Genomic DNA, 13,165 nt, shown 5'->3' with positions numbered 1-13,165 from the left:
TAGCTGGCCAAGTCACCGGAACAGGAAGAATGACCTGAACTTCTGATCCATAAATGTAACACCGGCACCGCGGCTCACTAAGCTAATCCTCTGCCTTGCGGCGCCGGCACACCGGGTTCTAGTCCCGGTCGGGGCGCCGGATTCTGTCCCGGTTGCCCCTCTTCCAGGCCAGCTCTCTGCTGTGGCCCGGGAGTGCAGTGGAGGATGGCCCAGGTGCTTGGGCCCTGCACCCCAGGGGAGACCAGGAGAAGCACCTGGCTCCTGCCATCAGATCAGCGCGGCGTGCTGGCCGCAGCGGCCATTGGAGGGTGAACCAATGGCAAAGGAAGACCTTTCTCTCTGTCTCTCTCAGTGTCCACTCTGCCTGTCAAAAAAAAAAATACTTAAAAGGCTGGTGTCTGAGGACCATGCTATATACGGACACTTTTACAGGAAAATCCCTGGGGAGGAATTCCAACTTGTATCTGCGTACCACACTGCAGTTCACGAAATGCAGCCTCTGACATCCTCTGGACCACGGCGACACCAGGAGGGAGCTGGAGTCGAGGCTGTGGGAACTGCGGTGAACACCGACTGCCGCGTGTCAAGCACACCCTGGCTCCCTCACAGCCCACGGGAGGAGGCAGGGCAGCAGAGGCTCTGTCTGGTGGGTGCGCGTGTTGTGAGAAGTGCAGTGACTCCCAGGGACACCCAGGTGCAGGGGCACAGACAGAGGCAGGCGTCCTGCTGGTGCCACACAGAGACGCAGGGTGCGGAACGCCCATCCCCTGTGCCCTGTGTCTCTGAGGAACGGTGGAGGTCAGATGGTGAAGTGGGGAATTCAGGTTTTTCTAAGGCAACCGAAAATGAGATAGATTCCCACCAAGGGAGCCAAGGCCCTCTTGCGGATTCCAGAAAACATCTGTGTTGTCCACACAGGCAAGGCAGCATGGGCATACAGCCACCACGAGGGGAGGACCCCAGGCTGCAGCAGCGTGGGGGGCGCGCCACGTACCAGTCATGCCTATTTCAACCAACTTCTGAAATTCAGGCTCAGAATCTTCATGCTACACGTCTTCCATGAGCTTTCTGAAGCCCGTTCATGTGTGTGCATTTCAACTTCTTGGTGTGGAAATAAGCTCACCTTTTCGCTCCATTTCCCATGAGCACTTGGGAGTGTCTTCCTGGAGCATCGTAGCGGACGGCTCGGATGCTGGGTCTCAGGCAAGGCGGGCAAAGCTGGAAAACCACCACCGCACGGACCAACCGGGGGCTCTGGCTCTGCTCGACCAAGGTCACTCTGACGCAGGAGCTGGTGTCGGGGTAGGGGGAGGTGGCCACGGCCTCGCTTAGGCAGCTGGGTTTGCAGACGCAGAGGGCTGAGAAGGTGGGAGGTTTTACTGGGTGATGTTCGGGGGAAGGGGCTGCAGGGTGCGTCTGCACGAATACAGGCAGAAGCAACAGCACGAGACCGGAGAAAGCGACTGTGCACGCAGCCTGTCCGGCGCACCGGGACCTGGCCCTGAGTCTGCTCAGCCGAGAGGTCCTGGGCCCTCCGGAGCCGAGAGCTGCCCTCGCCCATCTGCAGCAGGCGGGTGGTGTCTGCAAGCCCTGCCCCCCGACCCAGGGGAGCTGCACCAAGCACGGTAACTGCCGTCTGTACGCACGGCCAGCCACGAGGGCCCCTCAACAAGTTCACGGCAAGAGCAAATTAAAAGATGTCACTTTCATGCAAGAATTTTGAAATCCATGAATATAATAAAGTCTTCAATGTAGCTCACGAAAAATGTGCTTTATGAAAAGTCATGCATGGATTTCGAATATTTCTGCACCAAAGTAAACTCATTTTTTCCTTTTCCACAAACATGTGCCAATGCCCTCGTGTGGCACGGATGTTGTGCCCTGGGCACCTTGCCCGGGGGCAGACCTGCTGATCTGGTCCTGGAAGCCTTGCTGTGTGTTCACGTCCCCGGGGGGATAACTGACAACGCTCTCAGTCCCTTTCCCATCAATGTGGAACTCAAAATGCGTCCTAAGGGGCCGCTGCTCCGGCGTAGCGGGTTAGGCTGCAGCTGTGGCTCTGGCACCCCATGTGGGCACGGGTTCAAGTCCCGGCCGCTCCACTTCTGATCCAGTTCCTGCTAATGTGCCTGGGATAGCAGTGGAGGACGGCCCAAGGCCTGGGGCCCTTGTACCCCCCTGGGAGACCCAGATGAAGCTGCTGGCTCCTGGCTTCGGATCAGCCCAGTTCCAGCTGTTGCAGCCATTTGGGGAGTGAACCAGTGGATAGAAGATATCTCTCTAACTTTGCCTTTCAAAGAAGTTTTTAAACCTTAAAATAATTTATATTTAAAGAAAAAACTGTCTTAAGTGTTCCACAGCTCCCGAGGCTCCTCCCTGACGTCCAGGGCTTCCTTTCGTGCCCCTATCAACAGCGTCCTGTGCATCCCCAAGTCAGCAATGGCTGAGCGCCCCGAGTCTCGGGGGGTCCTGCTGACGGGGGAATTAACCGTAGGGGTCCCCTCCCCGCTGCCCAGGGGCACCCCCGTCGCCTCACAAGCCACTGCAACGTCTGGGCGAGAACTCACGGCTCCCCACCCCGGGAGCCCCGGAGCGGCTTCCACGGTGTGCAGCTCGCCAGACAGCACGAGAGGGGCTGGCAGGCCTCGCAGGGCGGCTGCTGGGCCGGTGGCCTTTCTGCCTGAGTCCTACAACCTGAGACGCTGGATCTCATCCAGGGAGACCCGCGGGCTTCCCCGGCTCTGAAGTAAGGGCTGGAAGGCCGCCCTCCCCAGGGACGAACCTAACTGGGCTGGGCCAGGGCAGAGTCCAGTTCCCAGGTGCAGGCCACCGTCTGACAGAGCGGCCGGCTGTGTCGGTGACGCGCTGAGCCACGGTCGGCAGTGTGGACACTGAGACTCCTGCCTGGGGGCAGACCTGGCCTTGCTTCCGTAAACGCTCCCCTCGGCATCCGGTGACCCCGTGCTGGAAGCCCTGTGATGTGGACTCCCAGCCAGGAACAGGGAATGGCACACGACACTGGGGAGGCACGGAGGTGCACAGAGTCGGCTGGGAGGTGCGCTCGTGTCCCAGGCATTGCTCTCCTGTGGAAAGACCCAGGGCAGACAGAGGGAGGACACAGCTGCGGCCCGGCCAGAGGTAGCGCTGAGGTCCACTCCTGCCAGCTGTCCCCAGCCTGGAATGACAGCACCCTGTCCCCACCGGGTGATGGAAGGGGAGAGCCTGTGTCCACTGAGCAGCCACGTGGACACCTGATACCCACGGCCGTGGCAGAGATGGGCAGGGCAGGGATGTAGTGGTTCTGCTACTCCTTTGCACAGCGGCCACCTCTCAGGAAGGGGAGGCGGGAACAGAGACGCCGATCAGGGATGCTAAGAAGGGGAGCACAGTGCGGCCCGCACGCTGATGCTCCATGTGCATGCTGAGGGGCGCGTGTGTGCCCGGCATGGACCAGGCCTTGTCCTTACACCCAGAGTGATCCAGGGACAAACAGAGGCCCGGCAGGCACTGCCCCTGCACGTCCTCCTCCTGCTTCCAGAGAGCCAGGCTCCGGGCAGCTGAGGGCAGGATGCCCACCGCCCTCCCCTCCCTGTGCCAGGCGGCCCAGAGAGCACGGAGAGCTGCTTTCTTGGAGGGAGGACACCAGGCCTGGCGATGGCGCTTGTGCAGGGCACAGATGCAGGCACACGTGGGGAGGAACTGCCCAGGTCAGCGACAGACACGGGCTGGGGCCAGGGACGGGCGGGGAGGGACGCTTGGTTTTCTGTCTCTCCCTTGCCGGGCACGGGCACCCTGGCCTTGAGAGCCAGCACAGTGGGACAGGGAGCTGACCACAGCGAGTCCCCGCTGCAGCTGACTTAGGATGAGGTCTGTGCCACTGTCCACACTGGGGAAATCCTGGACGCCGTATTTGCATCGCAGAGCACGGAGGGGCGGGGCAAGCTCCCCGGACACCCACAGCCGGGCTGGGGCAGGACTGATGGCTTCATTTTCTGCCCCACTCATTCTGAAGCCACACGAGAACTCATGCCCTCCCCTCTTCTCTCTGCCAGCAGAGACGCGGGCACTTCTACGTTTGGAACTTTGGTGGTGGTTGTTTAACTCAAACGGCACCGGCACCAGAGCCGGAAGTCTTGATGTCACTGAACCAGCCCCACTACCTTCCCGCAGGTGTGGGCGGCTAACTCTGCCTGTGCCCGGGGGTTACAGCGCCGGACTGAGACCAGCATGCGTGTTCAGTGGGGGAAAAGGAGGAAAAGTCACCAGCCATTAAAATGAAGCATGAACCCCAGGATCCCACAGGCCTGGAAGGACAGGGGTGTTGTGGGACAGTGGGCAAAGCCACAGCTTGGGGATGCCTGCATCCCTTCCCGGAGCACTGGCCCAAGTCCCAGCTACTCTGCGTCTGACCCAGCCCCTGCTAACACACCTGGGGGCAGCAGACGGCCCAAGGATCGGTGTCCCTGCCACCCACCTGGGAGACTCAGATGGCGCTCTTGGCTCCTGACTTCAGCCTGGCCCAGCCATGGTTGTTGTGGCCATCGGGGGAGTGAACCAGCAGATGGAAGCTCTGTGTGTGTGTGTGTCTGTGTCATTCTTCCATATAAATCAATCAATCCTTTTTGTTGTTTTTCAAAAAAGAAAAGTTTGAAGAAACACTGTGGCCACTCTGGAGGCACTCTGCCGGGAGCCATCTTCACTCTCTCACGCCGGCATTAACAACAGAGCATTAACACACACCAGTGACCACGCACAGGTGATGCAGGTGAGGACAGGCTGTGCAGCCATTTAAACCACCCTCAGAATAGGGTGACCTCTTACAGACCTCAGAACTCCAGGGTGCTCGGCCAGTGCCGCGGCTCACTAGGCTAATCCTCCGCCGGTGGCGCCAGCACCCCGCAGTTCTAATCCCGTTTGGGGCGCCGGTTCTGTCCCAGTGGCCCCTCTTCCAGGCCAGCTCTCTGCTGTGGCCCGGGAGGGCAGTGGAGGGTGGCCCAAGTGCTTGGGCCCTGCACCCTCGTTTCACCACAGTTGAAAAGCAACCAAACCACACACACTACTCGACGTTCAGCGAGGTCAGGAAATGCTGGCGGAAGGTGGCCCTCCCCACCCCCGCCCCGCCACAGTCTCCACGTGCCACCTGCCTCAGGGCGGCCACCAGGAGGTGCTGCCTCCCCCACCCCCTGAGAACCAAGCCCAGTGGCCTAGGGGGATGAAAGGGCAAGAGCGCAGGGCTCCCTGGGGAGGCAGCAGAGCGGTAACAGGTGCTGTCCACCGGCTGTGAAGTCCAACCCACGCCACACTGCCCCAGGCCTGAGCATGGGGGCCACACAGGCCAAATCCTGCTGGCCCACAGGGCCCCTGGGGAAGCACCGGCCCTCTGCTCGCCAGGCCCCTTCCGTCCACCATCTCCTGAGCACCTTGTCAGCAGGAAACTCACGTCAGACTTGGGGGAGCCTCTTGAAATGCTGTTCAGAAATGAAAAGGCAACCCCACCCGGCTTGCAAGAGGTGGTGTGTTGAACAGGGTGACGCCCACCCCCGTCCCCACCCCATCCCACCCCACCCCTGTCCTCTAGGACTGCGGAGCTGCCCCCCCACCCCCGGGAGGAGATTGTGTCAGAGAGCTTAAAGGTGCCTTCTTCAAGTGGAGGGACACAAGTCATAAACCAAAGGACCTGCAGAAGCCGGTCAGCACGTGTTTTCCGAAATCACACACGAAGAAGGGTGCGCGGGGAAGAGGAGCGAGAGCGAGAGAAGGCGGGCCAGGCGGGAGTGAAGCCGGGGAGGCGCCAGCCGGGCCAGAGCAGCAGGCACACAGGCGGGGTGGGGCGGGGCGGGCGGGGCAGACGCACAGAGAAGCTGCGGTGGGTGTAGGCAACCAAACCCTTTATTGTCTGAGTTACATTAGACGCAACATTGTAAAATTCCTGTTAGGAAACAAGCGAACAGCAGAGGTAGTAGAACGTCGGAGGAAGCGAATCCAAGCATAGTGGCTAAATAAATAAGAAAACACAAATCATATTAAATACCATGGTTGAACTGACATGAACGAATGAACAACGGAATGCACACTGGTGACCAGCGGAAGGAAGGGGCGCCCCCAGGCCCGCAGGTGCCCGCAGGTGCATCCCGCCCCCCGCAGGCCAACACACCAGGTGCAACCGCTGTGCCAGCGGGGGCGGAGACCCTAGTGGGCAGCCCTCCCTCCCCGCCAGGAAGAAGGCCAGCTCCAGCTCTGAATGCCGACAGCAAGGACGCAGACGACACCGTGGTGTCCCTTTGGGTACATGAGTTCCTTTAATAACTAAAACACAGAGAAACGGACAGGACCGAGTCACCAGTCCCCGCACACCCCTAACTGGCACCAGTTACTTTCAGCCGACAAAACAGGAGCCAGGAAACGCAGAAATGATCACTGTGGGGACACCACTGTGACGACGAGACATACGTGGACAGAAAGGTGGCCTGCCTTCCGAGGTGCCCGGAGGAATGGGTCTGTGACTTGCTGAACACAACGTCACAGGGCGGGTACAGTCGCGGGACGGCACCTGCACGGGCGCTCCTGGGGACAGCGACGTGCCAGGTCAACCTCGTACACATCTGGTGTGAGCACACCAGGGAGTAAGTAAAAAAAATAATATATATTTATATATATACGCTAGCCGGTTACACTGCATCGCCTGCACCCGCTGCGAAGTAGCCTGAACCGTCAAGTAATTTAAATTCAGTAACAAGTAGAGTCCAGAACCAAACGTGAACTAATAACAATTACAATAATAATAATATTATAATAATAATAATAATTCAACAAAACATTAGAACAGGGTGTGTGTGTGTGTTTTAAAGAAGTCTTTGTATCAGAAGCCCATTTTCTACAAAATCTGCACTAATTGCTGTAGTAAGTAAACTGTTGCTCTCACCAATAGTAAAGGTTAGGATAATTTCTGTACATGTAAAATTATTGCTTTTTTGAAAAATATATTTAGCATGCTCGTTTTAATCCATTTCCTGCCTTTACAAAATTTCACAATTAAAAAAAAACCTAGTAAAGCTTTTGCAAAAAATTTCACAGAACGTTTCCATTCAAGGCAGCAGTAACTTTCGATAATGCATATAATCGTATGTGCAAAGATCCGAAACTCAGCAACGTGACCATCACAGAGTCACGGCGACGGGAGGAGACGCCTGCTTCGGCGGGGGGCGGCACCGTCTGCACTACTGAGGAAGAGGTATATAAAGCCGGCCCCGGGCGGGGACAGCCAGGCGGGGGCAGAGGGCCCGGACCACCAGCACCCCAGCGACCCCGGGCCCGCGGGCTCCCAGACGCCTGGGCCCTGACCACAGCCGCTGCCGCGGGAGGACGCCCGGAGGCGTGGTCTTCCTTGGTGAGCAGTTTGCAGAATGTAGCCCTGTTACAAAAGGTCCTGAGAATAAACAAAGAAGCCGCTTTTTTTGTTGTTTTTTCTTTTTTTTTTTTTTTTTTTTTGTCTTGTTTTGTTTTTTTTTTTTAGTGTTCAACTAGCCTCCCTTTCCGAAGCAGAAACACACAGCCCCAGGCCGGAGAAGCCTCCTCGGCCGGCCTCGCTCAGCACCACTGGCCGCGAGCGCGGGACGCCCCGAGCGGGCGACCGCTGCACCGCTGGGTCTGTCAGCGGCCCCTGGCCACCAGCCTGGCTCCCACAGCACCTGAGCCCACGTCCTCCCCCTCCGACCCTCTTCAACGCCCGGAGACAGGAGAGCCGGAGGTAGGGACGCTTCGTCACCCTGGCGCCACCAAGGGCATCCCGCTGAGCGGCCGGGAAGCACCTCAGCCTGTCCACTCTGTCCAGCACACGTGACAACTCTTCCTCCAGTGTCTCAAACTCTTCTTGAGTGACACCGACGCCTGGGCTCCCGCGGGGCCTGCCGTCCGCACACAGGGGACGTGTCGGGGGTGCGCACGTGAGCACGTGCGGGGTCCACGTGGGATCTTAGAGGGCAGCATCGGCAGGACAGGGAGGGGCACCGCCCGGGCTCCCGAGCCGCAGGGTGCGGGGGGCTGCGCCAGCTGATCTCACAGGAAGTGGCGGCGTCCGGGCGGGGGCTGGAGGCGGCGTCTAGGCTCCCTCTCTGAGAGGCACGGTCTGGGCAGTACCTGGGTTACAATGGTCTCTCCCCTGCGTGAGAAACAACAGAGCGTCACTTCTGCCTCATGTCCCCGAGGGCCTCTGCCCTGCTGAGTCTCTTAGCAACCTCCACCCATCCCCATCACAGAGCAAGCTCCCTCGCAGCCACAGTGCCCCTGACTCGGCCGGGGCTCATTTTATATCTGCATGAACCACAGCGTCTGCGTCAGCCCAAGAGGTTGAAAGACGCACCAGGGGTTAGGGGAGGAGAGGGAAAGGCGAGAGTCCACCCTACAAGGCGGATTTACAAATGAATGACAGTTCCACAACAAGGCACATCTGGGGCCTCAGAGGAGAACGCACAGCTCCCGCCTGCCTGGGTTGGCCAGACCCTGAGAAAGCTCTCACCAAGGACCCTAAAGAATTACCAAGACCACCTGCTCTGGCATCCCATATGGGCACCGGTTCAGGGCCCGGCTACCCCACCTCCCATCCAGCTCCCTGCTGATGGTCTGGGAAAAGCAGCAGAGCGTGGCCCACCCGTGGGCCCCTGCCACTGATGCGTGGAAGCAGCTCCTGGCTCCTGGTTTCGGCCTGGCCCAGCTCTGGCCACTGTGGCCATCTAGGGAGTGAACAGTGGCTGGAAACTCTCTCTCTGTAACTCTAAATAAATAAATAAATAAATCCTTTATGTATATGAAAGGCGGGTCTTCTCGAGCCGAGCGAGCTGCAGGAGAAACACGAGCGTGTTGTGTGTGCCCGCAGCTCTTAGAGAATGCCTGCAATGGGCATTTGGAGCATCGCTGTCTGAAATGGCATTTACAGTCCAGGGGCAGAAAAAACGCACAGGGCAAGATGAACCCCACTTCACCGCATCAGCCTCCAGCTAACCGCTGGAAACGCGCGTGCATGCCCGCAGGCCAGCCCCGGCTTCCAGCTCTGCCCACAGGACCCCAGCATGGAGGGGCAAAGGTCTGGCTGCCGGCATGCATTAAGTCTCCTCTCCAGCTGACAGCCTCAGAACACTCCTGCGCCAGACCAGCCAGCCGCACGGCAGCAGCCAGAGGACCGGAGCAGACGTCAGGAGGACACCAACTCAACCTGAGGGGCTGGGCGTGCAGGGTGCGGACAGCAGGTTCCCCACACCTGGGAAACGGCAGCGGAGGGAGGAACGTGCAGGTGGCACCCACCCCCAACCCCGGCAGTCAATGGACAAAGTCCCCGGCGAGCCTGAGGGCTCCATGCCGAGGACTTGCACCACAGGGCTCCCTGGGCGCACAGCCTGTGTTCCCGCAGGGGAGACTGGGCGTCAGGGTCTCCAGAGCACCTGTGTGGGGGTCGGGCTCGCCAGTGGCTCCATGCCGGGAAAGCACGGGGCCCTGCGTGGCTACACTGCACCCCGGGTGGTGCACCTGCCAGCTCTTGTTTGGCGTTGGCAGACAAGGAGCCTAAAGACCCCGTGCAGGGGCCGGCGCCGTGGCTCACTTGGTTAATCCTCCGCCTGCAGTGCCGGCATCCCACATGGGCGCCGGGTTCTGTCCCGGTTGCTCCTCTTCCAGGCCAGCTCTCTGCTGTGGCCCGGGAAGGCAGTGGAGGATGGCCCAAGTACTTGGGCTCTGCACCCACATGGGAGACCAGGGAGAAGCACCTGGCTCCTGGCTTTGGATCGCCGCAGTGCGCCGGCCATAGCGGCCATTTGGGGAGTGAACCAATGGAAGGGAGACCTTTCTCTCTGTCTCTCTCTCTCTCTCTCTAACTCTGTCAAATAAATTAAAAATAAAAAAGACCCCGTGCAGAGGGGACGGAACGTGGCCTTCTCTCCGTAAAGGACTGAAGTGTTCGGCTGCGTGGCTCAGCAGGGTTTTAACGTTTGGTTCAGAATGACTTGTGAAGTCCAGATAGCCCAAGCAACTGGGCGTGCATCTGTGCGCACGATCCCGATGCAGCCCTGGGCTCTCAGGCCTCCTTACTAAGAGTGTCGTTTTAAATGACTGATCTGTGGACTATGCTTCAATGACTCCACACAGCAGCCATATGAAACAAACAAGACGGGAGAAAAGACGCACGGCACTGTGGCCCAGCAGGCTGACCGGCAGCCTGCGACGCCACGTGCCACGTCAGAGCCCAGGCCAGGTTCTAGCGCCGGCCGTTCCACTTCTGGTCCGGCTCCCTGCTAATGCACCTGAGAAAGCAGCAGCAGATGGCCCAGGGCAAGCGCCTGGCTCCCGGCCACCCACGGCGGAGACCTGGAGGGGTTCCAGGCTACGCCTGGTTGGCCTGGTCCAGCCCTCGCAGTTGCAGCCATTTTGGGGAGTGAACCAGCAGACAGAAGATCTGTCTCCCTTTAAATAAATAAAAAGATAATCCTTAAGGAGGCAAAACAGAGCACACGTAAGCCGCCTTCTCCTCCTACAAGGAAGAACAAACATTAAAAGCCTGCGCTTGGAAAACGTGGCCCCGCCCGCACCCCCCACCGTGAACTGTGGGCCCCCCCACACCCCTGCTGCAAACTGTGGAACCCCGCCTGCACCCCTGCTGTGAACTGTGGAACCCCCGCCTGCACCCCTGCTGTGAACTATGGAACCCCCGCCCGCACCCCCCACGGTGAACTGTGGGCCCCCCCACACCCCTGCTGTGAACTGTGGAACCCCCGCCTGCACCCCCCCACCGTGAACTGTGGGCCCCACCCCCGCCCGCACCCCCCACGGTGAACTGTGGGCCCCCCCACACCCCTGCTGTGAACTGTGGAACCCCCGCCTGCACCCCTGCTGTGAACTGTGAGCCCCTCCTCCTGCACCCCTGCTACGAACTGTGGAACCCTCGCCTGCACCCCTGCTGTGAACTGTGGAACCCCCACCCGCACCCCTGCTGAGAACTGTGGAACCCTCGCCTGCACCCCTGCTGTGAACTGTGAGCCCCTCCTCCTGCACCCCTGCTGTGAACTGTGGAACCCCCACCCGCACCCCACCATGAATTGTGGGCCCCACCCCCTCCTGCACCCCTCCATGAACTGTGAGCCCCCACCGTAACCCTCTCTTCCTTCACTCAGGGCTCCACTTGACATGGCCGACTCCCAGGTGTGGAGGGGCAGAACCTGGGAGGGGGTGGGTAGGGAGGGCCTGAGGCCCCACCTCCGCCACCCCAGCACTCCCCGCCCCCTTCCCACAGGAAGCCGTAGCTTCCCGGGCTTTCACGGCTAAGCACTGGCATTGCCCAAAGATGACCAAGGGGCCGCCAGCTGCATCCCCACGACCTTGTCCTACCACGGCTGACCCAGGACACTTCCGAGTTCTCCAGCAAGGGCAAGGAAACAGGTGGTAGTGAAGCCTCAGCCCAAACTCCAGCCCCTCGAGAATTCAGTGCCACCCGGACCCCACGGCCTGTGCCTCCGTTTCCCGGGCAGACGTGGGCTGACCCTCGTCCAGCACAGCTGTCCAGAGCGGGCCTACCTCTTGCTGGAGCGCCCGCGTGCAGATAAATCCTGCACCTCTACCAACCTCTCCCACGTCTCCTCAATCGCCTCCTGCATCGAAGTTGGCGGCCTGCACCCAGCCACCCACGACAGGCCCGGCTCGTGCACAGAGACCTCCATCTCCCAGGACACAGGGGCAGCCTCGGCTTCCAAAGGGGCCAGGCGAGCTGTTTTCCCTGAGGGCGCGGGCCCTCCACCGCCCGCCCGCCCGCCCGCCCAGCGTGGTCAGGGCGAGGCTGGGTCGGGGCTGCAGTTGCTTTCGCTGCACCTCCTACTCAGGGCAAACAGGGAACACGCTCCACGGTGCCTGCTCTGCTACCAGAAAGAAAATCCTGAACGAGGGGACGGAACCGGACCCGGGACACGGCAGACAGGCGTGCGCAGCGCCGAGCGCTTGACGCGGGGACGCCCACAGCCAAAACCGGGACAGGTTAGGCTGCCATTGTTTTTTTCATTTCCTATTGTTTTGATTAATGGAATTATTTCTCCAGCTTAACTATTTTAAAATAGCATTTGGAATAATGAGAAATAAACGATTAATCTTTACCTGCCGGCAAAGGAGCCAAACAAACCAGAATACGGGAGTCCCAAAATCGGGCAGGGAATGGTTTTTCTTGGTTTCAGAAATCATTGTTTTTAAATTTATTTATTTATTTATCTGTTTATCTATCTATTTATTTATTTGAAAGTTGAAAGGCAGAGAGAGACAGAGAGGTATTCCACTCGCTGGTTCACTCCCCAAAAGGCTGCAATACCCAGAGCTGGGTAGATTTGAAGCCAGGAACCAGGAGCTTCTTCTGGGTCTTGCACGTGGGTGCAGGGGCCCACGCACCTGGGCCATCCTCCACTGCCTTCCCAGGCCATAGCAGGAAGCTGGATCCAAAGCAGTGAAGCCAGGACATGAACCAGCGCTCATACCGGACGCTGGCACTGCAGGCAACGGCTCCACCCGCTATCCCCCAGCGCTGGCCCCTCAAAAGTTATTTTAACATCTGACTTTTGACAACAACCTGACAGAAACAACAATTTCTCACATTAAGCAAACCTTCCAGTGTTTCTGCAAAATGCACAGGGCAGTAAAACACATTCAGCATATTATTTTCAAAAAACTTCCTCTCTGGTTATGAGTATTAATGATTACTAGAGACTAAACATTTTTTTTAAATAAAGAAATCTACCACCTGTTGAATCACCCCCAAAACTCCCACAGCAGACAGAAATATGCTGGACCCACGTCAGGAGCCAGGGACTCCATCCAGGACTCCCACGTGGGTGACAGGGACCCGAGTGCCACGGCCATCTCAGTGGCCTCCCGGCATCTGTAGTGGCCAGCGCTGGAGTCAGGAGCCAGGGCCCCACCAGGCGATGTGGGTGTCCCACCCGCCAGGCACGTGGGATGTGGCTGCCCCGCCCACCAGGCACGTGGGATGTGGGTGTCCCGCCCGCCAGGCACGTGGGATGTGGCTGCCCCGCCCACCAGGCACGTGGGATGTGGGTGTCCTGCCCGCCAGGCACGTGGGATGTGGCTGCCCCGCCCACCAGGCACGTGGGATGTGGGTGTCCCGCCCGCCAGGCACGTGGGATGT

At 59.3% G+C, this 13,165-nt stretch overlaps 1 protein-coding gene across 12 annotated transcripts in view; it reads right to left on the bottom strand.

Moving 5' to 3' along the window:
• ZNF516 (zinc finger protein 516) overlaps positions 1–13,165 on the bottom strand; it is a 162,995-nt gene that overhangs the window by 70,547 nt on the left and 79,283 nt on the right. Inside the window, exon 5 of one of the 12 annotated variants that reach the window (XM_070049862.1) lies at positions 5,872–8,158. The exons of 10 other annotated variants lie outside the window; for them this stretch is intronic. In XM_070049862.1, coding sequence (XP_069905963.1) covers positions 8,142–8,158 — 17 coding nt within the window. In that variant the 3' untranslated portion in view covers positions 5,872–8,141. Of the gene's footprint in view, positions 1–5,871; positions 8,159–13,165 lie in introns of those variants that run through there. One more of the 12 variants, XM_070049860.1, reaches the window with a different exon arrangement.

This window comes from Oryctolagus cuniculus, chromosome 10 (genome assembly GCF_964237555.1).
Source record: "Oryctolagus cuniculus chromosome 10, mOryCun1.1, whole genome shotgun sequence".
Taxonomy (NCBI): Eukaryota; Metazoa; Chordata; class Mammalia; order Lagomorpha; family Leporidae; genus Oryctolagus; species Oryctolagus cuniculus.
The sequence above is the reverse complement of the archived record's forward strand: the minus strand, read 5'-3'. Positions and strand labels throughout refer to the sequence as shown.